General features: G+C 39.9%; 1 protein-coding gene across 1 annotated transcript in view; it reads left to right on the forward strand.

The window, feature by feature from the left end:
- The window catches only part of sipa1l3 (signal-induced proliferation-associated 1 like 3), a 97,307-nt gene that overhangs the window by 40,126 nt on the left and 30,407 nt on the right, over positions 1-26,774 (forward strand). The window contains exons 3-11 of the mRNA XM_037677513.1: positions 4,751-4,835; positions 12,956-13,642; positions 14,740-15,715; positions 17,471-17,601; positions 20,994-21,182; positions 21,732-21,906; positions 22,574-22,677; positions 24,191-24,348; positions 24,435-25,014. Of these exons, the coding sequence (XP_037533441.1) occupies positions 13,193-13,642; positions 14,740-15,715; positions 17,471-17,601; positions 20,994-21,182; positions 21,732-21,906; positions 22,574-22,677; positions 24,191-24,348; positions 24,435-25,014 (2,763 nt within the window). The 5' untranslated portion in view covers positions 4,751-4,835; positions 12,956-13,192. The remainder of the gene's footprint in view (positions 1-4,750; positions 4,836-12,955; positions 13,643-14,739; positions 15,716-17,470; positions 17,602-20,993; positions 21,183-21,731; positions 21,907-22,573; positions 22,678-24,190; positions 24,349-24,434; positions 25,015-26,774) is intronic.

Below are 26,774 nucleotides of genomic sequence, written 5' to 3' on the forward strand. Positions count from 1 at the left end.
TGTGTGTGTGTGTGTGTGTGTGTGTGTGTGTGTGTGTGTGTGTGTGTGGTCTTAGCTGCAGTGATGGTACACAACAGGCTACAATATGATCATCTGATGATGGCTGTGCTCTCTGCATTACTGCTTTGGTTGTTATTATTTTACAGCTCTGCTCTCAGGTTGTGTGTCCTCTCTGCCTGCGGGCAGCCGCCTACATCATACGTCTTTTTGCTGGTGCACCTTCACGTTCCTATGGAAACCAGCGCCAGCATACCAATCAAACAGCTACAGCAGCATTTTCAAGTGGGTCTGCTGTAAGCAGATCTATGCATATTACTACATAACCATATTTAATGTCTATAATTGTAGTAATTGCCATAAAATAACTTATTTATATATATATATATATATATATATATATATATATATATATATATATGTATAAATATATGTATATATATAAATGTATAAATATATGTATATATAAATGTATAAATATATGTATATATAATGTTTGTATTTTTCAGCCTCAGACATTTTAACATAAATCTTCTTGATTGTAGTAGAATAATTAGGTTGAATGAAGTGGTCATAAAATTTACGATTACAATTGGGGTCCACATCATCTTAAATTGTTCATTATTAATATTGTTTGACATGTACCAGATAAAAACAATACAAAAATTAATCAATTTTCATATTGATTTGCTTCTAACTGATCAAATTATCAGATTGTTTTATCTTTAACCTGTATGGTTTCATACACAATTTCCACTTTACCCTCATGTGATGTTGCCACTCTGTGTTGCTTTCATTTAATTGAAGATGTTCAAAGTGGGACTCTTCATAACAAAGCTATGCATCACTCATTTGTGAAACTTAGAGGAAGGATGCTAGAAGGAATTTTTTGTTTGTGTTTGCTGCTTGCACATTTATTGCTCAATTTCAATAGAAGATTCTGCTGTAAGAATCACAGAACAGAGCAGCAGCATGGATGTCTCCACTTCCCAGTGTCGATTCCTTTGCTTCCTTCATCTACTGAGATGTGTCATCGCACATTCCAGCTTACTGTGCAATATATAAATATACTAACTCAGACACACCTGCCAGTATACACTAAAAATATCTGCATTTTGATAGTAACCTGTTTGAGCAGTCCTATTTAAAATGAGTAAAACAATAATTAAAAATACTGATTAGATTGTCATTAGAATTTAATTAAAGATTCAAGTAATTGTTTTAAAAATAAAATATAAACATATATTTGTTCAACATTTCTCCCTATTATTATCCAAGGGGGGCATGGTGCCCACATAGCAGCACCACCTACTGTGCCCCCCCATGAAAGTCATAACTGTAATAAATAAATAAACGATAAACGTTTGTATGTGTTCACATGTTACCAATCCACTGCAGCCAAGGGAGATGCAAAAGCTGAAACACCATCACTACCTCTCCCCAGCGCACCAGAGATGTACTGCTGTAATTTGTGGATGTCAGTACAAGCTTTAGTAGGCTGATGTCTTGAGGACTGACAAAGCAAAAAATAAAAAATTGCGTCAAAGTGACAATAATCCGTCCTAACCACAACAAAATGCTGATCATGTTAAAGATGTAGACATGCCTGCAGACGCACAAACACACAACCTCATTTTATCCTGTCAGTAGTAGCTGCACCCCTACTGTAATGAGAGAAGATTAGCATTTCTTCTATTTAATGCCTCTGGCAGACGGATTTATTTATTTATAAAAATCATTTATGCTGAACTCATCTTAATATCCTTACAAAAAACATACTGCCTGCTCAGACATGCAGAGAGGGGGTTAAGCCAGCTCTGTTCTGGCTGTATGACAGCGATTCTGTCTGGCAGTACTCTCAGAGCCACACAGAACAACTCCTCTACTAAATATACAGCAGATGCTCAAGACGTAAGCAGGGTTGCAGTCACCCCAAGTGACTCTATGCTGCTACCCATAGAGGTTTATTTATGGTGTTTGGAGGCCACAAAGGTCATTTGCCTTTATTGTGGTCTTCAGGAATCCTATTCTGAACTTCTGCTGCTCTGACCAAACAAGTTGTGTGCGTTCTTAAAAGCATTATTTTTCAGATGCCTGTTTTGTTGATACAAAAAAGATGGAAAGCACTAGATATTGTCCAGTTTGTTAGTTGAAGAATAATAGTTGCAGAGGTGAAAATAATCAACTTTACAATTTCACAACTATCGTCTTTGTGAAGACGTGACAGTGCAACTTCAACTTGTGAGGATGTAGACTTGTGGTGTATCTTGCTGATTCAAAAAATGTTCAGTACAAAAACTTGCTCTTGCTAATCTTCTGTATTCTTTGTAAATATTCTTTCTTCTATAGATTGAAGAAATTTAATATCAAATGTGTTGTTTTCATTTTTTTGGTCTTCACAAAAGTTTAGCTTTTTACCACAGTTGCCCTTTGACTCAATACATTTACTACAGTAAATCAATTATGTAAATGGAATGGTAAATGGACTGTACTTATTAAGGGTGCAGAAAAAATAGATTCATTAAAGAATTTAGGGGTGCATTTAAGTTTTATTGTTTTCCACTCCTACTCCCGAGTGTACTGCATATCGCATTACATGTCTGCTCAGCCACTGTAGAAGTTGACCTTGTAGGCCATCATACAGCAAGCTAGTTAGCCAGCTCCCTTTATCTGAATGGAGTATATAGCGCCTTTCTATCTTGTCAAGATACTCAAAGCACTTTACAATCTGTGTTTACTCATTCATACAGCATGCTACTACTGTACATCTTTACAATGACTAATCATTGCTTTAGAGCACATTCATACACCAATGGGACACACGTCGGAGGTAATGAGGGGTTCAGTGTCTTGCCCAGGGACACTTCAGCATGTGACTGCTGCTGGAATCAAACCCCCAACTTTTGCATTGGAGGACAACTGCTATAATCACTGCAGCCACAGCCGCCTCAATGATGTGATGCTGATGCGAGAGTCTTTGATGTTAAATGATACAATCAGTATAAGTCTTGTACCAAAGTTTCTTATTTTCACTTTGTTCTGATCAAACACATAGGAAAGACAAAGGAAAGCATAGTCTCTTTGAATTACCTTCAATCAAGAGTTTGTCCACAGTTTTTTAATCCGTTGAAATTTAAGTCAGTTTCTTTGTGACATTTCTTGAAGTTTGTAATATTTAGTGTGGATATGTGCTTGGGGCTCTTACCTGTGAGTGTATCCTTAAGCGCATGTTCTGTGTGATGGGATGAATCCAGTATTTCTCACATGTGCTGCAAGTAGGCAATTGCAAACCTTGCTATGGTTGGGATATTTTCACTTGGAGTTTAATTTCATTTTCAGGGTTGTGGAGAGAAACATAAGCCTTACATCCATGCTGACACTGCTGGTTTTCAGAGCAATACTTTGCTGCGATAAAATAGACACTTGCCCGGTCACTGACCCCCATCCAACCCCTCCTCTCTACTCCCAAAGTTATTATCGTTTGTGTGGCAGGATAAGTGGAGCCTGATTGATCAGTATTGATTAAAACTGTATTTGCCAGACCGTAATGGTTCTTCCCCTTAGGACAGTATGTTTGCCATTTTCCTTCCTCCCACTTCTTTGGCTTCATATCACCCAGTTTTTTTTATTTTTTTCATGAGAAACCCTCCCTCCTACTGATCATTGTGCTCCTCCACGTCACCTTCTCTCCGACATAAATCTGACTTTGCATTAAACAGAGCAATAAAATGGCAGAGTTTGGGATGAGAAGGGAAACCACGCAAAAATGCATTGAGGTTGATGCACATGTTTCTTTTTACCTTTATTTACAGATTAAATGAACATGTCCACTGGCGTTTTCTTGTTACTTAAAGTTTTTCATCTGCAAAAGCTATGTGTTCTCTTTACAATCTGTGTTTACTCATTCATACAGCATGCTACTACTGTACGTCTTTACAATGACTAATCATTGCTTTAGAGCACATTCATACACCAATGGGACACATGCCGGAGGCAATGAGGGGTTCAGTGTCTTGCCCAGGGACACTTCAGCATGTGACTGCTGCTGGAATCAAACCCCCAACTTTTGCATTGGAGGACAACTGCTATAATCACTGCAGCCACAGCCGCCTCAATGATGTGATGCTGATGCAAGAGTCTTGGATGTTAAATGATGGATAGATCATAACAAGCATTTCGACTTGCACTTACAAGCTCTCTTGTAAATGAGTCCTCGAGGCTCAATGGGATTTACCTGTCTAAATAAAGGTTGAATGAATGTGTCATGTTTCCAACCAAATTAGTCTTCAAGCCATATGAATAGCATGTTGACTTGTTTACAGTTCAGCTTCAGCTCAGATGGATCGCCTCAGGCATTTTTGTTCAGAATCCTCTCCAACAATTGATATGTCCATATTGATAGCCCTTTCAGCACAAACCTAATTACGTCTTCCCTGTAGAAACACATACATACCTTTTAGATGTTACTCTCACACAGATTATATAAAATATAAAATACCAGAAATGTTTTTTATTACTTTAACAAATAAGGGTAGCTTATTTAAAAATTGGACATATATACTATATATACTATATTATGCTGGCTTGTCAAAAAGCACGCCATTCAAACTTGAACCAAGCCTGAAATCATTTTAACACCTGTACTAAAATGTACAAACAGACTTTACTCTTCCACAAGGAAGCGTAGTTCAGAGCAATAAAAAGAAGTCTAGTTCAGTTTTCTGAAACATCAATTTCTCTTTTCCCCCTGCAGATTAAAATACTGAGCGTTCTCTGCCCACACAGTCACGCCAGACCTCGCCTCGCCTGCTTCACCAGCACAGCTGACAACAGACAAGGTACGATTGCTGCATATTATGTGTCGTTCTTTAAGCCCACAAATATATTTATTGTCAGTTTTGATCTGCGTTTTTAAAAACTTTGGAGGAACATTTAGCTGACCAGTTCTTTGCTTTTAGGCCATATCTGAACTGTCTTCATGTAAGCTCATTGTGTAAATAAGAGGCTTTCTATGATTTGTTTAACTATAATCATTCTTTTGTGTACCCCTTGATTTTCAGAAAATTTAATTATGAAAAAATGGGATTAAAAGACTTGTTTAAATACTAATTTACTTAATAACTTATATAACATTTCTTTTGCAGTGTGTAGACATTTTATATTCCTAGTTTGTAGATAAAGCACTTCCTCCACTGCATTTTAGTTCAGATAAAGAAAGGCAGGTGACTTGATACATGCTCTGCTTTCATAAAGACATTCTTCACAGGCATGTACGCTCAGAAACAAATACTTTTTTCACTACATCAGGGCTTCACATAGTTCTGTGTGTCCAAAAATGCTTTACAAAGCATTTAGTTTGTTTCATTCTGTTTGTTGATGTAAATGTGCAAATGTACTGCACATTTGTTTTGTCTGCTTAAGGAAGCGTTTCGACTTGCACTTGAACTATTGCTGCAAGAGTTGTCCGAATTTTATTTTAACTTTAACCTTCTGTTTTGTAAATATGGGGCCATTATTGTTTGAGATCTTCAGTGCAGCCTATAACTAAATATAAAGAAAATTTCACATGTTTTAAAAGAGAAAGTAAATTATCTGTGGTAATGTTCTGTATATCACTTTACATTTATTCTCCTTTTTGTTTCTATTCTATTGGTTATCTCTACAGCTTTCTAGTCACACCCCCCCCCCCCCCCACACACACACACACTATAATTGTAAATCTTGTGCTTTTTCCACAAATAAACCAGTAAATGATGACTGGTGGGCCACAGCTCACGATCCATCTGCTAACTCCTTGTTACATCAATGTCTGGCTGTGCTTGCGTGCAAAATTAGTCTTTCCACTCCATCCGTTAGTCTCCTTTTTCATGAACTGCCTTGGTATCATGGGACAACGGCCTGACAAACTGGCAGTCAGAATGAACTGACACTTGCAACTTCAGCGAGATTCAGCAAATAGTGTGGAAGTAAATCAATTGAGACAATAAGAATGGGACGAGAGGAAAGATCTGTGAGGAAAACAAGGTGACTCTGGGAGAACTGCAGCTTCATAAGGCTCTGGTCTGAGAGAGCGAGTGAGAGAGATGTCTCCTCCAGATAACCCAAACAGACTTAACAAGCCCAATATAGAACAGAGTCCGAGGCTTCAACTGAGCGTTTCCTTCCAGCCTGATATTTTGGTCTGTCACTGTTGTTTTTAGTGTTTCCTGTAGGACTCGAGGTTTTAGCCCCTCTTTTCAGTTATAGTCACAACTAGACTTTTTTTTTGGTTCATTTTTTGGCACATATACTACTATTAGAGCAATATGGGCAAAAACACATTTTTCTACAATTAGTAGAATTCAAACTGATGTGGAAGAAGAAACTTATTTTCCACATAAACAAGAGCCACTGCTTAGCATGCAAGCCAGCCGCACATTAGATCAAATTTGTCTGTCAAATCTTGTATTGTGGAGGAAACTCAAGTTACTACTTCAGTCATGTCAGGTAAATGCAGACGCACTGTCTCCTTCAAGTTTCACTACAAAAAAACAGTAAAATATTCAAGCCAAAAAATATGAACTTACCACATTATAAAAAAACTGCCTTTGTTTAATCTTGTCACACTTCTTTTCTTTTTAAACTTCTTTGTTGCCTTTTTGTTTCTTATAGTCTCAAACTTTTATTTTTTTCCTTTGATTTTCTGCTTATTATTCTCCCTTTTTTGTTATTGCACAGAAGCTTATATCATCATGTCCTCCGACAGTAAAACCCCTGTGAAACATGGTGGTCCCCAAGCATTATGCAGTCACATGGATTTAATGAAGCATCAAATCGATTTTTTTTGTAAATGAGTTATTCAGGCTGCCTGACAAGTTATTTTAGCCATAGTCTCAGCATACTAGAAAGTCTTAGTCCACATTTTTCACTCAATAAACTGAAACAGTCTCTACAAAATTTTCAACTACTCTTTAATCTGAAGTAAACCTTGAATCTAAACCTCAAACTTGCATCTTCTCTCTTCTGATACAGTAATAACAATATATATATATATATATATATATATACAGACCCTTTCCAAGATATGTGAATATCATGGAAAAGTTGTTTAACTACCATAATATCATTCAAAAAGTTGATCTTTAATAGATGATAGATTCAGGACCCACAATTTAAACAATTTCAAGTATTTATCTTTTTATTTTTTACATAATTTGGGCTTCCAGCTCATGAAACCCACCAAAACAGGATTTCAAAAAATTTGAATACTGTGGAGACATCAGCCCACACTACTCAGTTTTTGCAGAAAAAAAGAAAGAAATTAGGATCACAACAAATTAGGGGTGCACCGATTTGCAGTTTCCTGGCCGAGCACGGATTTCTAAAAAGCCTGACCTGCTGATTCCGATTTTGTCCGGTTTTGTTTTATAAGCGACACTGTCAGGTGTTATAAGGTCACAATGCACCTTCAATTTTTCCAATCTTATTTTATTGAAAAACATACTCTTGAACAATATCCTAGAAACAATACAAACTTGTTTTAACTGGCCATGAGGTAGTGCTCTGAAATATAAATCAAGTTTGGACAATTATTGTTAAAACAAACAAAAAAAATAGGTAAAATCGGTTTCTCATGCAAGTTTCGGCCAATTTCCCAAATTTAAAGAAATCAGGGCCGATAAATCGGTGCACCCCTACAACAAATCAGTCAAAATATGGTATTTTCAAAGCGATATGTCAATCTTCTATAGTTGGTTGGGAATCCCTTTGCCTTAATCACTGCCTCGATGCGATGTGGCATTGAGGCAATCAGCCTGTGGCATTGACTGGGAGTTATGGAAACCCAGATTTCCTTGATGTTTTCTGTCAGCTCTTCTTTGTTGTTGGGTCTGGTGCCCCTCATGTTCCTCTTGAGAATACCCCATAGATTCTCAATGGGGTTTAGGTCCGGCGAGTTGGCTGGCCAGTCAAGCACTGTGGCATGGACATCAAACCAGATTTTGGTGTTTCTGGTGGCATGGGCAGGGGCCAGGTCCTGCTGGAAGATGAAATCTGCATCTCCATACAGATCATCAGCAGAAGGAATCATGAAGTCCTCTAAAACATTCTGGTAGACTGTTGCGGTGACCTTGGATTTAAGAAAGCAGAGTTTACCAACACCTGCACCGGATATTGCACCCCAAATCATGACTGACTGGATATTTCACACTGGACCTCAAGCAGTATGGGCTCTGTTCCTCACCCTTCTTCCTCCAAACCCTTGGACCTTGATTTCTGAATGAAAGGCACAACTTTACTTTCATCGGAAAAGAGGACTGAGGAACCCGACAGTTGTAGCCCATCTCCTGGATGCATCTGAATGTGGTGGTTTTTGAAGCTGTGACTCCCGCCTCATTCCACTCTTTCTGGATCTCTGCCAGATTCTGGAATCTTCTCTGTTTGATAATCTGCTGAAGCCCACAGTCATCTCTTTGGCTGGTGCATTTTCTCCTGCCACATTTTGCCCTTCAACTAGACTTTCCATTGATATGCTTGGACACAGCACTCTGTGAACAGCCAGCCTCCTTAGCTATGAACTTTTGTGGCTTACCCATACTATGGAGGGAATCAGTGATGGTCTTCTGGCCAGTCATGTCTGCAGTCTTTCCCTTATTGAACCGAACTGAGACAATTGAACAAACTGAAGCAATTTAATGACACCTGGGGAAACCTGTGCAGGTGCTTTGAGTTTAGTAGATGATTAGTGTGTCACACTCAGTTTAAAACATTCATGCCCTGCAAAATTTGAGCTGATTTCTCCACAGTATTCTAATTTTTTGAAATCCCGTTTTTGTGGGTTTCATGAGCTGGAAGCCCAAATTATGTAAAAATAAACAAATAAATACTTGAAATTGTTTAAATTGTGGGCCCTGAATCTATCATCTATTAAAGATTAACTTTTTGAATGGAATTATGGAAGTTAAACAATTTTTCCATGATATTTTAATTATATGCAGGCTACTTTTTAGTCACTGAAGAGCTGCCAGTCTCCTGATCTTTTCTCTGCCCTCATATGACTTTAATGCTGGATGGTGCAGTTCTCAGACAGCAGTGATGCTTTGTGTCGTATCATGGCGTCATACTCTCCCATGCTTCTATCTGCCGTCTGTCTGTCATATGTACTACCATCTGCTCTTCAAACCAGACCTTAACCTAACTCAGACTTCAGTTTGCTCTATTAAACACATGCTGGAACGTTTTTCTTTTATCACAACCGCTTGAATTTTCCTAACTGTGTAAAGTATATGCTTTTTGTTGATTCTTAAAAGTCTTTCAGTCTTTGCATGTACCAGTAAATCACTTGACTTTTGCTCGTTGACATACATCCCTGCTGCAACATATGGCAGCTCGATCCCTGCTTATCTCTGATTTAAAGGCACTGCCTCGATCCTGACTGATCACAGGTCTGCTGCATTGCTGTGACATACCAGTGATCAGCAGCGGCGGCGCCTCCTCCACAATGATTACGCTCATTCCTTTGGAAGCTGCCCTCCTCTGCTTGCTCTGTCATTACTACCATCTAACGAGCATAATTACCAACCTCGGTGTGTGTTTGCGGTGCATGTGCCAAGCCCTGCATCATGCTGGGCAAGTCAGAGCCTGTGTGCAGAGAATGAAGGAACATAAATGGTAGCGTCAGAGCGAGGGAGGTAGATCCTTGTGCTAACTAATCACTAATATGTGAGTAATTAAAATACATTAAATATCTGCTCTTAATCTTCTGACATCTGTGCCAATCCTGAATACATTTACCCAATTTCTACTATAGAGGGAGAAATTATTCATTTCTTCTTTGTCTTTGAATGTCATTTATTTTGTCAATTCATTCTAATATGCAACACATATTTATCTAATGTTACAATTGCCATTGTGTGAGCCCAAGACCATAGTTTGTGTCTGTTGGTGTTAAACGTAGGTGTGTTTCTCACTGATAAAACAGACCACGCTTTCTCCATTGCCTCTCTCATCAGGCACATAATGAAGTCATTCTCCAGCTCCTGCAGCTGGGGCGGATAATCTGGGATTGGGTCTCGTAGGGGATCACAGGACAGCCTTTTGAATAAGGGCAGACTCTGTCAGAAAGCATGATCAGAGTCGGAGCCTTTGGCCCGGAAATGCTTGTGCTCCTCCAGAAACAAAGACGTGACACATTTGTGTGCTTTATTGGATATAGTGGGATTCTGTTTGCTCTGAATGAGATTTGTTGGGTGGTTCCCATGTGTCTATCTCTGTGTATATGAGAAAAAAAGGAATGTAGTGCAGGGGCCAAAAACAAATTCTGCAAGGACTTGTAAAAATGTTATATATCATAAAACACACACAACCCTCTCTGAGCAGCCTTTGTTTACGCAGATTGTGCTTTATAATGAGTTATTCACAACCAATTAAGCTTAAAATGCAAACTTGGGAAAATAGGAGCGTAAGCTTTTATTTTCTTACTGAATCTAAATCAAATCTTTGTTTTAGAAGAAGAAAAAAAAAACTGACAAAACAATTGAATCGTATTATAAACCAAATAGGGAAACTATTACATCTTAAACCCTGGAAACAAACTAGGGTTCATTATTAAAGCGCTGTATTTTCAGTTTGTGTGTGTGTTCTCAGAGAGCTAACTCAGTCTAGTTATTTCAGTGACTTCAGCAGTTTAAAGAGAGACTTATGGAGATAGCTGCTTTAATCTGACAATGGCACACAGCATAGATAGACTTATAGACTTGGGCAACTCCTACATTTTACAGAATTTTCTCTAACTCTCATTCCAAAATATTGGACCTTCTCAGACTATTTGAACCACATATTTGTATTTCTTTGTAGAATTTGGTACATGGTCTTAGCTTTTCCCCCCAAAAGAAAAGTTTTCTTTTGCCATCTTTATAAAATGTGTTTTAAGTGTTTTCACTGTCGATACTGAGTGTCAGTAGGCCCGTCTTTAAACTAAATGTAAGATTGTATGAACTGATGCAAATGCACTAAAAATATATCATTCACCCTGAGTAATAGTAAAAAGTCTTGAAATTTAAAATGTTGATGCAATAATCTAACAAAGATATTTTATAACAAGAATTAAAGTACAGAACACAGTGATGTATTTTTTGCTCAAAGTTCGATAAAATTCTTGTTGGAATATTTTTCACATTTGTTTATGAACTAAATATTGTATTTGAAGTAGACTTCGTACTGCATATCTTTACCCGCCTTTTCCTTTTTGGGTTGTGGGGGGTCACTGGTGCCCATATCCAGCAGTCAATGTGCAAGAAGTGGGGGACACTCTGGACAAGTCCAAGTCCATCACAGGGACACATAGAGACAAACAACCATTCACGCTTTCACTCACACCTAGGGACTATTTAGAGTTACCAATCAGTCTGACATGCGTTTTTGGTCTGTGGGAGGAAACTGGAGTACCTGGAGAAAACCCACACATGCATGGAGAGAACATGCAAACTCCACCCAGAAATTCCCCCGGTCACCATTCAATCTGGCGATCTTCTCGCTGAGAGGCAGCAGCTCTACCGACTGAGCCACCCAAACAAGACATTGCCCTTATTAACATTGCCCTTGTTAAGAAATTAAAATAAACCTCTCGGATCATTTATTTAGGTGTTGACTCTTGTTGATTTTTGTAGTTCTTATCTTGCTTCTGTTTGTTCAAATAATTGTTTTTCTAACACAGCTATAGCAAGTTGTTTAATTTTAAAAGAAAGGTCAAAACATGATTGTGTGTGGGGGAGGAGGTGGGGCTCAAAGCCCCACAGTGCTCGTGTGCAGACTGCGGTTTCAAAAATACATGGCAACCCCCGTAAAACATGTCCTGCTGGATTCAGCACCCAACAACGAGAGAAGAGCTATCAGTATATTAGGTCTGTAGTATATGAATGTTTCTGTTCAGTGCCCTGAGATGATTTCTGTTGTGACTTGACAGCATATAAATAAACTGAACTGAAATAAAATAAATTAGTATGAACCATCCTGACATCACTTTCACCCAGCAGTCATCACCACATCATAGAAAACGTACCCACTATTCAGCAACTACACTATTCAAAATCAAAGCATCTGGCCTAAATGTTTTCTCTTTCCTAATGATTACTAAAAAACATGTTAGATTAGTTACTCAGGTTACCAATCACAATGTCAGGACTTGTAAATAAAACTACATTAAGCATCAGCTTAAACAAAAACAGCTTCTAAATAAGCCAAAGTTCTTACAAGGCTATTGGCTTCTTAAGATTTGATGCTGTGTGACTGTCATGTTGAAGCACATCGACGTGGTTCACTGAGCAATGCTTCGCTCTTTCCGTGCTTCTCCCGACTCTTTCCTATTTCTGTCTTTACTCAGCCTCACCCCTCGGGCTGATGCTGAGTTTCTGTATGTTCTTGTCCTTTTCTGTCGTCCACTATTTAATCCTTTCACTGTTTTACAACTTATTGCACAAAATTCTGATTGATTGTTGTTTACATCACTGTTTAGAAATTGTGTTGCTTCTTTGTCTCCTTTGTCTATGTAAATTAGTCAAAACACTTATGGTACTTTTGAAAGATGCATAAATATAATCTGTGTGTAAAGGCACCAGATTGACTGTACTACCTCTATGCTCATAAGTTAATACAAGCTGAAGCATTTTAGATGTTTTACTTTGCAGCAAAGCAGCCACAACCTTCATGTCCTGTGTGTGCGTGCATAAGCGCACCAACGAGTGATGATAATATCCCTCCTGAAGATTACCCCAAATATAAGAACTCCGCTGTCATCTCCCCTCACCTCAGTGTTTTACAGTGGAATGACTCGCATTTCTCAAACCAATGCTAAAGTTTTCTTTGATTTTGTTTAGTATATTTGGGTTGTTCATTCTATTTACATTAAAAACAATTCCAAGCTGATACTCTTAAGGTGTTTTATTTGGATATTTAAATTCCCTTTTTTCTTCTCTTATCACAGAATACTGGAAATAACCCAGCCAGGGGAAGAGGAGCGGCCTTTATTCAGACCAGTCCCACTATGCACCGTTGAAATCTTTTCTACCTTCTAGTTAAAAGCGATGTGCTTGGATGCTGGAAGCCACAACACCATTAGAAGAGTGTGTGTGGGGCCCTTCCGTTCCCTTTTCCCTAGCAACCCTTCCTAAGATGGGATGCCTGCAGACTGCCCCCCTGCCCTGAGCTCTCCTGGGGTGTCATGAACAGTTACAAAGACAGAGGGGTAACTTGCACCTCCTCAGACCTTCTAGATGGAGGTGGAGGTTTGCCCCAACACACACCGTTTCGTCACACCCCTAATGGCCTCCCAGCTCCCAGCCCAGCAGACCCAACAATCCAACCACGCATTTCCATGCCCAAAATGGGTGTTCGTGCACGGATTGCTGAATGGCCTCCACGTCGTGCGCAGTCCCGGGAGTCGCTGCTTGAAAATGGGCAAAATGGTAGCAATCACTACGACGACTGCTCCATTTCATCTCCAATTCTTTCCTCTGATGTCAAGTTGGTGCGGGGAGGTGTCGCCAGGTTGCCCCGAAGACGGTCGAAGGATGTGGAGTTCAGAGGTTCACCGCTCATCTTCAGAGTGTTCCCACCTTTGAGACAGCGCTCCAACAGTGAAGTGACGCTGAGTGAACAAGATGAAAATGAGGTGAATCTTCAGGTTTTTTTCTGTTATTTTGCATAAATATTAATACAAAGAATGTTTATTTAAAGCAAAGGTCAGAGGTCAGTGGAAAATTAATACAACTACCGTAATTTCCGCCATACACGTTGCACCGCTCTATAAGTCGCATCAGTCTATATATGTCTAATAAAGTGGGAAAATCCATAAATACGTTGCTTCGCCATATACGTCGCATCTATAATGCGTCAACGCTGACGTGTCTCGTTTGTTACACGTCACCGCTGACAACCTGGAAATGTGGGATGAACCCGGAAATGTGGGCCAGTGTTGTGCCAAAAATCGATTGGCTGCCAAATGGCGGCCATGGGGGCGTGTATGGAAGGAATTTATTAAGAATTTAACAAGATAAACACCTAAAAACATTTGTGTTTGCTCAAAATTATAGTAAAGGTCTGGTCTCTGTCTAACTTTGGCTTAATAAATGCACTTTGACGGTCAATTCAGCTGCATTTCAAAAGCTGATAAGCGGAAATAGGAGGAGTGCACAGAGGAACGAGTCGCTGCTCGTTTCTTCTAAATTTAACAAGATTAACACCTAAAAACAATTATTTGTTAGCTCGACTTTATAGTAAAGGTGTGTCTTAATTGAATTTTTACTTAATAAAAGGACTTCAGTGGTCAAATCAGCTGTATTTTGCTGGGGTGGTGCAGCGAAATGAAGCCGATTTGATGGTTGCTCCAAGTGAGCAGAACGAAGGTGGGAGGCTATGGCAAGCCGATTGTATCATTAATAGCCGCTTTTACCTATTACATGATACAACGGCATGCCATACTACTCGAGTGCCATCTAGCGGCTGAAAATGGTAGTGTTCAATATTTTCAGTCAGATTGAATGAAAACTGTCATCTCAGCCAAAAGTTGGTTTATAAATATGGGGAAAAATCCATAAATACGTCGCTTTGGCGTATAAGTCGCAGCGCATGCAAATTATGCAAAAAACGACTTATAGGGCTAAAAATATGGTAATTAGTTTAGAATGTCTGTCTAACCATGTGGTCTGCACTAATATCTAATTTGTAGATTGATTGATATTCATGGTTGTCACACATTTCTTCTCCAAGGTTGAAGCCCATGGAGGTGGTGGGATGGGGAACCGGTTCAGAGAGTATGGCAGCACCTCTTCAATTGACATCCAGAGCATTCCTGAGCAGTGTATCGTTGACATGCTCAGCCAGTTACACCAGGAGAGACCTGACCAGCGCAGCTCAGCACCCGTACAGATAGGGGAGCTGCTGCACCCCCAAGACTTGTCGCTTAGGGCATCTCTACCCTCTGCTCCTTCACCAGGTCCCACATATGGAGATGACCCAGGAACGGGAAGGAGGGATGGTACTGAGAGAGTCAGAAAGAAAAGTGGAGGAACAGAGTCATCATTGGGGACCTCTTCTTTGTTACGAAAATGTCGAAGCTCTAGTAGAGGGGAGCTGGATGGTGGAAAAGGAGAGACTAATGAAGATCGGGGAGGGAAAGGTTTCACAGATGCCTCCTACAAACCGTGGGTTTGTCCCAAGAGCTTTGTCCATTTTGACGCTCAGAGCATCCTGTTTGACCTCCATGAGGCAGCAGCTCAGCGGGGCTTCGTCACCCAGAGGAGGAACACCGCCACAGGTGCATCAGCTGCTTCAGTGTCCCTCTCCAGCAAATCTTCTGCTCCAAACTTAAATGATCCCATTTACTCCAGCATTGAGGATCTGACCTTGAACCTTGATCAGGGCACCCCAACACCCTCTCTGGCTATGGACCCTCTGGATGGGCCATCAACCAACAACTCAAGCCCACTGCTCCTCTCCTGCCCTCACTTTGTAAATGAAATAGGGGGGAATTCAGAGCGAAACATCAGCTTCCTCAGTTCATCAGTGGAGCGGGGAGGAGATAGAGATGGAGGTAGGGGCTGGCTGAGGAAAAGTAACGCCAGCATGTCGGTGTTGGAAATACCAATTGAAGAGCAAGTGAAAAGACTGGAAAAACTGAAACTGTACAGTATAGAGCATGTTGACCTGGGGGCCTGCTACTACAGAGACTACTTCCATGGGAAAGGTAATTCAGATATTTATTTTAAATTGATACCATAGTTAAAATGTAAGATATGATTTTATCTTAAAACAACACTTCATAAAGAACAACATAAAACAAGCTATACTGTACTCGCTTGCCCAAACTCATCTAATACTTGAATTTTTTGCAGCCCTATGTAATTCATACTGGTATGATTAGATAATTTTATATTCTAAATTAGACGGTTACAGACATTTATCTGTGAGTTACAGTAGATATTGTCTGAGCATCCAAAGCCAGAGTTTTTGCATCCTACAACTTTTAACATTCAGTCGTGCATGAGCAGAGCTGGACAAACTGGTAATCCTCCAGCAGTTTTGAATACCCATGTAGCTACCATTGAACAGTTGGCAAACTTAAAACTGACGATGCACCACCTGCCTCAGGGTCCAACCCAGTACCTAACACACCAGCCAGCTCAGCTTTGTTTTACACCTGGCTTTTAGTGTCAGACTTCAGGAAGGAAGAACATGTTTGGTGCGTGCGTGTATACATGTGGGCATTTGTTGTCAGCACCACCTCTTCAGACACTTTTGATGACACTTCCCCCTTGGCAAGCATCATCTGGCTCCATACTAATTAGTGCCAGATGTTATTAGGAGCGTGTGTGCAGGCAAGCGAGCTTGTATGTGTGTCTGTGAGAGAGACACAGGCCTGCAGCGACGCAAACAAAGGTTACATTCCAAAAATATGTACATTTGCTGACTCCATTCCAGCTTAGTTGTCCTCCTGAATGCTGCTGGGATGTGTGCTTGCTGTGTCGTGTCCTGTGTCCATATCTGAAATCTTCTTCAAAAAGTTGACATCTCTACCACAGGACATGGCAAAGACAATAGGCATGAGGTTCCTAACATCTATGACTTCCCAAATGACTCCAGTCAAACAAGAAATGGAGAATAATTCATGGAAGGTAGATTCCTCCTCAAGAGTTTGGATAATTCTAGATCATTTGTGTTTTGAGTCCCATTTTTGCCTGTGGTGATGGAGTTAGCAGCTTATCTGAGGAGCTCTGATAAAGGATGTGCAAGTTGTGTGTGAAGATTGCTGATATATCTACTAGTCATAGAATAATAAACAAAGATTTAGGACACATTCATCCTTTAGTGATTACATTCTGGTAGTCAAATTGTTTTACATCTCTTCTTTTGGGTCGTCTCCTATCCTACCTAAACTGATTTTTAATTACTTGAGTATTGATTACCTGAAAATTAACCATTGCGTTAGCCTTGTCCTTTGACTATCACTGCACCTTTTTTTAGTCTAGCGTTGTGTAAAGTATCAGATATCCTATCCAGTTTAACTAAAGGTTATGCAAAACATATTAAAATAAATAAAAATGTTCATTACAATTTCCCAGGTCTCCAGGTTGTTTGAGTGATGCTCCAAAATGTGAAGATAACCAATTTACTATTAAGGAATAATAATACCAGTATTTAATTTTATTTGAACATTTTTAACAAAAGTTTATTTTTTTATTTTTGGCTGTCTAAAACGTTGTGAATCAAATAACAAACACAGCATTTAGGAGTTGAGAAATGTTGCTTCCCTTTGATAATAAATCATGTCAGAGCTTGCTTCTTTTCTTTCTTTTTTTTTTTTACCAAGAACACCCTTAACTGATTTTGTTTGCTGATGTATGTAGCCATAGACATAACACACGCTCATGTTTAGACATAAACAGATGGATATTTCTCCACAGTACAAAATGTAGCCTTGGTTAACTCTGTCCTTCACCAGAGCACTCAAACTACTTTGGGACCGATGGTAAGCTGGGAGCTGTTGCCGTAAGCCTACGCAGGGAGAGATTGGAAGATACCAAAGACCTGAAAGACCAGTACCAGTACCGCATCATTGTTAGAACAAGTGAGGTAAGCACTTATCTGTGTGTGTGTTTGTCCTAAAGATTTATGAGTGACAGGGTGGCGGTGAGTCAGCCACAGGAAGCACGCTCAAGTTAGTTCCTCACCTACTTTCAGTTTATCCTCTCTTACCTGTGACAACTTGTGTCCTCTGCCCTGATTATTACATCGGCTGTTTCCCACCTCAGCCTACGCTCACCCGCTCTCCATCTTACTAGTGGGAAAATTCCAGTTGTTCAAGTCTCAACACATTTAAGACAAATCAAACACGGGTGGCTTTGGCTGAAATAACTGGCCCCTCACCCATGTCTGCTTAGGTGGATCAAATCTTGGTAGTGCTTAAAATGACACACTGGTAATATTGAAAACTTATTATAAGAACTTTATTATTATATATAAAAATCTTGTAGATTATTTCCAGTTTTTCATAGACATTGTTGAAGACGCTTCTGCAAATTTAGTTACATAAAATTGTTTCCAGAGCATCAAATATAATTCTCAAAGCTGTTTAACTGAGAATTTTGACTAATTTAAGGGTAAACGCATTTATTATTTAAGTAAGCTAATTATTGTTGCCCCAAAGTTTTGTCTATGAAATAATTATTAAACAGAAGAAGAGCCACATCATAAAAATTGATTTTAATTTGATTTTAGAACCTCAAGATATTCAACAAAGTTAAGTTAGGTCCTCTGGATGTTTCTTTTTTTTTTTTTTTTTTTTTTTGAAATATTTTGTCCTTCATCCAAAGGACTTCATCAGTCCGAGGAGCCACAACAAACTCAGTCCCATAAGTAGCACACTCACATAGTGGACCAACCAGTTTGATAAGATGGTTTCTGGATTCAGATGACCTGACTTAACTTTATTGAATTTTTTTTACCTGAATTGTTGAGCATGAACTCTGATGTTTACGGAGGAGAGGGTGGACTCCAGAAACCATCTTATCACCATCAAATTGTTTGACCCACCATGTGATTAAGCCACTTATGAGACTGAGTTTGTTGCGGCTCCTCAGACTGATGAAGTCTTTTGGATGAAGGACGAAACATTTAAACAAAAAATAAACCATCCAGAGGACCTGACTCAACTTTGTTGGATTTTTTTTTACCTGGATTATTGATCTTGAATTTTAATCTCAAGATGTTCACTTTATTCTAATATTGTTCTATTACCCAATTCCACAATTTGATGACATTAAGTGACAAGAAATTTTCTTAAGAAGGGAATTGCCGGTAAATAAATGACTGATTGATTTATCAATTAAATGTTCAATTCTAGTTATTTGCAAGTTTTTCTTTTCTGGTTTACCTTTATAAAATAACACAATACATAATTGTTTTTATTTGTTATTTTAGAATTTACTTAATCATAAAACGTATTGTTCAAACGTCCAAAGCTCTTAAATCTGAAACAAAGCATGCTCCTGTTCATTGGTTTGTGCAGTCTTGGACTGAGTTTATCCCTCTGTGTGGTTGGTGTGGTGTTGTTTTTAGCTGGATTACATGGCTGCCTGGCCTCATCACTTTTAACTCTGTTACAACAATGGAGCCCGTCTGCTCAAGAACACAGAGCTAAGCTAACAGAGGCAGCCAGCGCAGCCAAGCCTGCTGTTCCCACACAGGGAAAAAAACGAGATTGATTGTTGAATTTATTCTCTCCCACTCAAACCACAGCACATCTCAAATATCCCTCCTCTGTAAGTCTGTCATTTAACTCCGCAGCACTGCTGATACAGCAAGGTGGAGAGACCTCCTCTTTCTCTCGTCCTTCTCTCGCTCTCCATCGCATTTTTCAACAGTCACAGTCCCTTCTGATATTCCAGCTCAGCATGTCACTTTCCCCACCGTCGCACAGCAGCTGACAAGTTGAAACAAAAGCTTCATAACTTCAGCTGCTTGTCAATCAGGTTTGTGTTTCTCTGCGGCAGATCCGAGTCTCTGAGGTTCAGCTGTCTCTTTGGCCCCCACCAGCACCAGAGCCTGTCATGCATTTTTAATAAACCCACATGTGAGAGAGCATGGTGAGGAGCAAGCAGCCCATTCCTCCCAACTGTACTGATCCAGTGTGATTATAGTTTCACTGTGTTCTAGTGGGTCAATTTGCCCTCAGCAGGAGTCGGTGCACTGTGACTGCTCAACAATAAGTGGAATATTAATTCACAATATGCTGGTGTGGATTCTCAGTCATCCACTTGGACTTAGCAAATGAAAAAATATATATATGTATATAACAACTAGATTTATATGTTGTAGTTGAAGGCATTTCACTTCCCTTCTTGGAAGCTTTTCTCAATTTAAAGTATTATTCCACAATGCTATTGAGTTCACAACCCTCCACTCTAAACACAATCACTGACAGAAAAAAAGCAACAGAGCAGCAGAACTCTTGATCACTAAACATCTTTGGTATGATTTTAATTTTGTTGTTTTGTTTAGTATTTTTGCAGGATTCACATCAACTCGATGTCTGTTAGAGAAATAATCCAGCTTACCAAATCATTTTGAAATGTATATATACAATGGTCCTTCGCTACTTCGCAGTTTGTTTATTGCGGACTCGCTCTATCATGGTTTTTCAAAACAAGATTGGACATGACACAAAATTGACTGATTGACTGATGAGCGGCACGATTGGCATGGATTTTTTATTTAAAATAAATTATTTTAAATTATTTAACACCTGCTGCACCTTTGTGCAGCCCATACTGCAGGATAAACTTCCTGCTGCAGCTGATCAGCTGTTCACCATGCAGAGCGGAGAAGTGGGCGTGGCCAAGAGCGCTTGCAGGTGGCAAAGAGCTGAGGAGGCAGGGAGCTGAAATCATGACATTCTGTGCTCTTTTAGAGCATTTGGAGTTTAGAAACATTGTTTAGAATATTACAAGAGTGTGGGAAGGGTTTAAAACACCTTCATATATATATATATATATATATATATATATATATATATATACACTAAAATAAACTAGAACTTACTGCTTTTACTACTATTCTTACTTTGCCGTTTTTCACTTATCGCAGGTCTTCAGGGTATGGATCCCCCGCAATAAACGAGGGACTACTGTGTGTGTGTGTGTGTGTGTGTGTGTGTGTGTGTGTGTGTGTGTGTGTGTGTGTGTGTGTGTATGTGTGTGTATATATATATATGTATATATGTATATATGTGTGTAGTTCATATCTTAGATGTTATTACTGTTTTTCTTATACATTTTATTGTTTGATGTAACTGGGACCCTGTGTACATAATTTCGCTCCACCACATGTACCACATGTGGTGCGAATGACAATAAAGAAACTCTGACTGACTCTGACTCTGATATATAAACAGGGTGTCTTGTATTAAATTACTGTAGATATTTTGCTGCCAGTTTGAATTAACCTCCTCTTCCTCCCATGCGTAGCTCGTGACCCTGCGAGGCTCCATTTTGGAGGATGCAGTAGCGTCCAAGGGGAAACACGGTACGGTTAAAGGTCTTCTTCTCAGAGAGGTCCTGGAGCAGGTCGTCCCCGAGTTAAATGTTTCCTGTTTGAGACAGGCGCTCAGCACTGCCAAAGTCACAGAGCAACTCCTTAAACTGGATGAGCAAGGGGTGAGTTTAATGTTTCTGCATTTGCAATAAATTTGGGGGTTTAACCAATAAAGTTTGGTAGTGGATTGCTGATTCATTCAAAGCCTCCCTAAGGCTCAGTACAGTCAGCATTCACTCAGTGTGTAAACACCTGATAAGGTGAAACTGTGGCTTATAGTATGTTGAGATGGTGTCTGTGTGTGTGAAACCTCTAAACCAGATTAATTGGTGGTCTAAAGTTCAACCTTTGGGTAGTGAAACTGTCTGAAGCAGGGGGTGTCATGATTTTGTACGAGTGTAACCATAAATTTTTTTTAATGATCGGCCATGTTATCTCACCTTTTATTTAACGATGAGCGAAGTGCGGGATGAAGGTATTTTGCCAGCAGTAGGTGGCTTGTTTGTGTAGGTGGCTTATACAACAGTGAAACTGTGCTCTTTGTGAGTGAGTAAGCAACTCATGAACACACATTACAGCTGAGCTAAATGCTTTTCTGCTGACATTAGCTTTGTATGTATGCAAGGGGTTTCAACTGTACTGTTTTAACCGTGTTCGTTCTGTGTGTACAGCTGAGTCAAAAGCACAAAGTGGGTGTTCTTCTGTGCCGAGCGGGTCAGAGCACAGAGGAGGAGATGTACAACAACGAGGAGGCATCACCTGCCTTCTCTGCCTTCTTGGAGCTGCTGGGGGAGAAGGTGCTTCTCAAAGGATTCAACAAATACGCTGCACAGCTCGACACAAAGAGTGAGCGTCTTTCATTTTACTGTTACATCAGTACATGTTCTCGTATTCAAAGAAATCCATTGGGGGGGTGGGGGGGGGGTTGGCAAAATAAGCTTCAAAATACAGTTTATTTCTTTTTGATTGACTTAAAATGATCAGTTTTACAGATGAAAGTAGCTTTTATTGATGTACTGCATATCGCCCGTTTCATTGGCGTGCTCTAATTTAAAACAAGGCTCTTGCACAATCAGTTAGTGCTCGGAGAATGTGTTGGGGATGATTCTCGGCTACTACCACACCAAGTTTTAGCTCAGTATCTATTGAATTGATTGAGTTATGCCATTTTTGTGCCCTCTGGCAGCCATTTTATATCAGGTTGACTCCAAAAGTTAATCAACAGTAGGGATTACTTTCTCTTAGTCTTATTAAAACGTGTCCAGTGGTTCATGAGATATTTTGCTAACTGATATACAAGCATGTATATTATCACCCACCTTTCATGGTGGCGGGCAAAAATGAAGTTATGAGTTAATCTAGAGGTTAAAGTCATAATAATTAGACTGCCATCACCGCCAGAAAGGTTGGATGAGTTGTTTTGGAGACACATCTGAACCAGAAACTCCAGTTCAACACTGTCTGTCATCTATAATTAACTTACGATAATAAAAAATATCTTCTTCCTCTGCAGCTGACTCAACGGGTACCCACTCCCTTTACACGACCTACCAGGGCTACGAGGTTATGTTCCACGTTTCCACCATGCTGCCATACATGCCCAGCAACCCACAGCAGGTAAAAGCTTACAAACCCAAATTCAGCAGAGCTCAGTTACCTGAGCCTGTGTGCTTTGGAGCTGGGCAAACACTGCTATGCATATGTGAAAGAAAAACACACACAGCCACCTTTTGTAGTCACCAAAAGCCTTTCAAAGCACGCCTGTGGTTGTTATTTTGAACATCTGCCTTTTCCTTCGAATCATAAAACAGCTATGATCCAAGAAGTTGAAACTTGTTACTTGTGCCGTCTTCAAAAATTTAGTTTCTTTCCTTTTTTAATTTAGCCTCTTGTGTTTTTATAGCCTTTGTTTTGTGTGGTTTCTCTGTCCGCTCTGGCTTTTCTCCCTTTCCGCTCCGCCTTTAACTGGCTCACAGTTGGGTGGGGCTCAGCAGTGAGTACTTATTAGTATATTTTCTCCCTTTATTGGGGCTTTTTTATTCAAACATAGCAGCCGTGCTTCTCATTCTCAAGTGTTTACAACGTGTCGTTGTGTGTAGAACTGCATGTAAAATAACTTTTTTGGTAGTTGGCTGAAGTGTGTGTGCGTGAGAAGCTCACATGTGTGCACATGTGCTCTGTAAAGCCCTGTAGGTGCTCAGGATTAGTTTGTACATTTTATGTCAGCACAAATAATGCAGATTAGAGTAAACGACTCAGAAGTCACGTTCATATAAAACTAATGTATAAATTAGTGGACTTTATTGTTGTTTATACCCACAGCTATTAATAGCTAATAGCATTTTCACTTTCTGGTCAAAACAGATCTTGTAACAGGTCACTGAACCACAAATATCACTTTCTAACTGTTTGAAAAGTTGAATGCTGCTATAAAACATTTAGGCAGAAGGTGTAGTTTTATAAACGGTGCAATAACTCCATCCAGAGGTTCAGACGATGCAGCAGACAATGTCATTTACTTACATCAGACAAACCTGTAGATGGCAGCATCTGACCTCAAAATACAGAAGAATTAAGCCAGTCATATGAAAGCAGCTTTTGAAGGTTTTTCAGAAAAGATTGAAAAGCTGAAAACCATCTAGTGCTGCACAACAGTCTTACAGTTGGTAATTGTTTAGTCTTGTATATCAACACGTTGCTATATATTAGAATAAATACTGAAATCAAAAATTGTCGAGGTGCTAATAAAAGCATATAAAACAAATAAAATTCCAACTTCTTTCGTGTTGCTGTACATTATTCAAAGCTCAATGCAAATTATTTTGCTGCAGCCTACGAGTAGAAGTGAATGATGCTCCAGTGGCCAAACAGTGGGCTGCATTACATAATTAGTACTTTCACACTTTGAGTGCAGATGAAGAGAGGATTGGCATGCACTGCACCACAGCAACAGCTTGGACCGTGTGCCATGTTTCCTACATGAACACAGAGATGCAGACACAAATAAATCCCACAGCAGGCAAAACCAAATTACATAAAGAGCTGTTGGTTTGTGTCCAACAGAGAACGTCACACTTGCAAAACCCGTTATTTTATCGAACTGTCATTTTATCTTTCTTCTTATCCCCAGCTCCTGCGAAAGAGACACATAGGAAACGACATTGTCACCATAATCTTTCAAGAGCCAGGAGCGCTGCCTTTCACCCCTCAGAATATTCGCTCCCATTTCCAGCACGTCTTTGTTATTGTTCGTGTGCACAACCCCTGCTCTGACAACTCCTGCTATAGGTAAATGTTTAAAGCACAACAAACAAAAGTTCTTCTTATGCATTACATGATTATTTCATGTACTTTCATTCTACTGTCTCCTTCAGTGTTGCTGTGACACGGATGAAGGACGTGCCCCCTTTTGGACCCCCCATCCCCAACGGCGTTACCTTCCGTGACCCAGAGATTTTTCGTAACTTCCTCTTAGCCAAAGTCATCAACGCAGAAAATGCCGCACACAAGTCAGAGAAATTCCACACCATGGCAACACGAACGCGGCAGGAGTATCTGCGAGACCTGGCTGAGAACTACGTCAGCAGCGTGCCGCTCGACTCGGCCGGAATATCCATCATCACTTTCCTTGCATATAAGAAACGCGAGCGCTCGAAAGCGAGAGAGGGTGCCGAGCTGGGGGCTGCAGGGGCCATCGCCTGGAGAGTCTTTGCCCAGGACTTCAGTGGAGGAGGTACAGAGCTCTCCTGCGCTTTGGGCATCTCGGACGAATACGTGCTCCTCGTAGACTGCTCCACCAAAGATGTGGTGTTTAACTGTTTCTGCGGAGATGTTATCGGCTGGACACCGGAGCGACTGGCGTTAAAGATCTTCTACGGAAGAGGGGACCATATCTCAGTGAGAGTACCAGATGGCTGTGCGCTGGACATCAGGGAGATGGTGCAAAGGTTAAAGGTGAGAGTTTAGAGTTTGACTCTGGTATTGTGACTCTCTGTGATGTTTGTGGCCTGCAATTTATCTCGTGTTTGGACCAATAACAAGTTTAGAGGTTTTGCGAGCAAATGCAGGGGTTTGCATTTGGTGTTTTTAATTCATACTGTGTCATGGTTTAAAAGTTGTGGACACTCATCTCACATAATGCATAGACAAATTTTCTTAATACATTTTTAATACTTACATTTCTGCTTCATTTTCGTTTTGTCTGCAAGCTTCACATGTGTGCATGCATTTTTACTTTGCTCGCTTTTAGTCAAGCTGCATGAAAGAATTACATCAAATCATTTCAAATGAAGCTTTGAAGTGTGACTTAGAATCACATGTTTTTGCCATCAGACCATTTCAGAACTAATTACTCTTTATTACGTCTGAAATTTCTGGGAATATGGTTTCATTTTAAAAACTGGTTGTTCTACTTGATCAGCAACACCTCATTTATTTTAATTTGGTTTTAAGCTGAGGGGATTTTCAATATTGGCAGAGGTGCTGTTTTCATCCTTTGGAAATAAAAATAATTTTTGTATTAACCAAAGAACCTTCAAAATTATAGACAGATTTTTGCACCTAAGAAAATATGAAATGTGCAGAATCACACAATAACTAGAGCAATCAAGTTCATTGAGAGGTTAAGATTTAAAATGTACAAAAATCAGTTTGAAAAGATACTATGAGAATAAAATTCCTGTACATCCATCCATCCATTTTCTTCCGCTTGTTCCGAAGTCTCGTCACGGGGCAGCAGCTTGAGCAGGGAGGCCCAGACATCTCTTTCCACAGCCACCTCTTCCAGCTCCTCTGGAAGGATTCCAAGGCGTTCCCAGACCAACCAAGAGACATAGTCTCTCCAGCGTGTCCTGGGTCTTCTCCCAGTCGGGCATTCCCGAAGCACCTCCCTAGGGAGGTGCACAGGGAGAATTCTTACCAGATGCCTGAATCACCTCAACTGGCTCCTCTCAATGTGAAGGAGCAGCGGTTCTACTCCAAGTCTCTCCCAGATAACTGAACTTCTCACAGTTTCTCTAAGGGAGAGTCCAGCTACCCTGCAGAGGAAACTCATTTCAACTACCTGTATCTGCTATCTCATTCTTTCAGTCACTCCCCAGAGCTCGTGACCATAGGTGAGGGTAGGAACGTAGACAGAGAGCTTTGCCTTACAGCTCAGCTCTTTCTTCACCACAACAGACCATCAGAGTGCAATACTGCTGTAGTATGACAATATATGAGATATATATGCATACTTTTTCACGAGTTCCTCATCTTTCTGACTGTGTAATGTCGTGCATTGAATTTAACAGAAATGTAACGAGAGACGTTATTTATCTTTGACCCATCAAATCAATGCGGTCATTTATTTTCAGAATCAAAGTTTAACATCAAACATTTACATTAATTTGGCAAAATATGAAAATAATAACAGACAAGTTTCACAGGAAATGAGCATCGATCACTCGGCGGTGATCGAGGACTTTGCTTCAGATATTTCTAAAATATCTGTACTGATTTTATGAGAAAGAGGAGAGTTTTAAGATGAAATGGAGATTTATCTTACAGAGAAATATGTGAGGGAATTAATCTGTTTGACCAGAAATTGCACGCTCCATCAGATATCAGCTTGCCCACGGTACACTTGGTCGAAAATAGAACCATCTACCTTGATGATGAACTCAGCGTCGGTGTAGGTTCCTTTCTGACTCTTTTCAGCGTCTCCGTGAGAACTA

This window comes from Nematolebias whitei, chromosome 6, assembly GCF_014905685.2.
Source record: "Nematolebias whitei isolate Nwh7 chromosome 6, NemWhi1, whole genome shotgun sequence".
Lineage (NCBI taxonomy): Eukaryota > Metazoa > Chordata > Actinopteri > Cyprinodontiformes > Rivulidae > Nematolebias > Nematolebias whitei.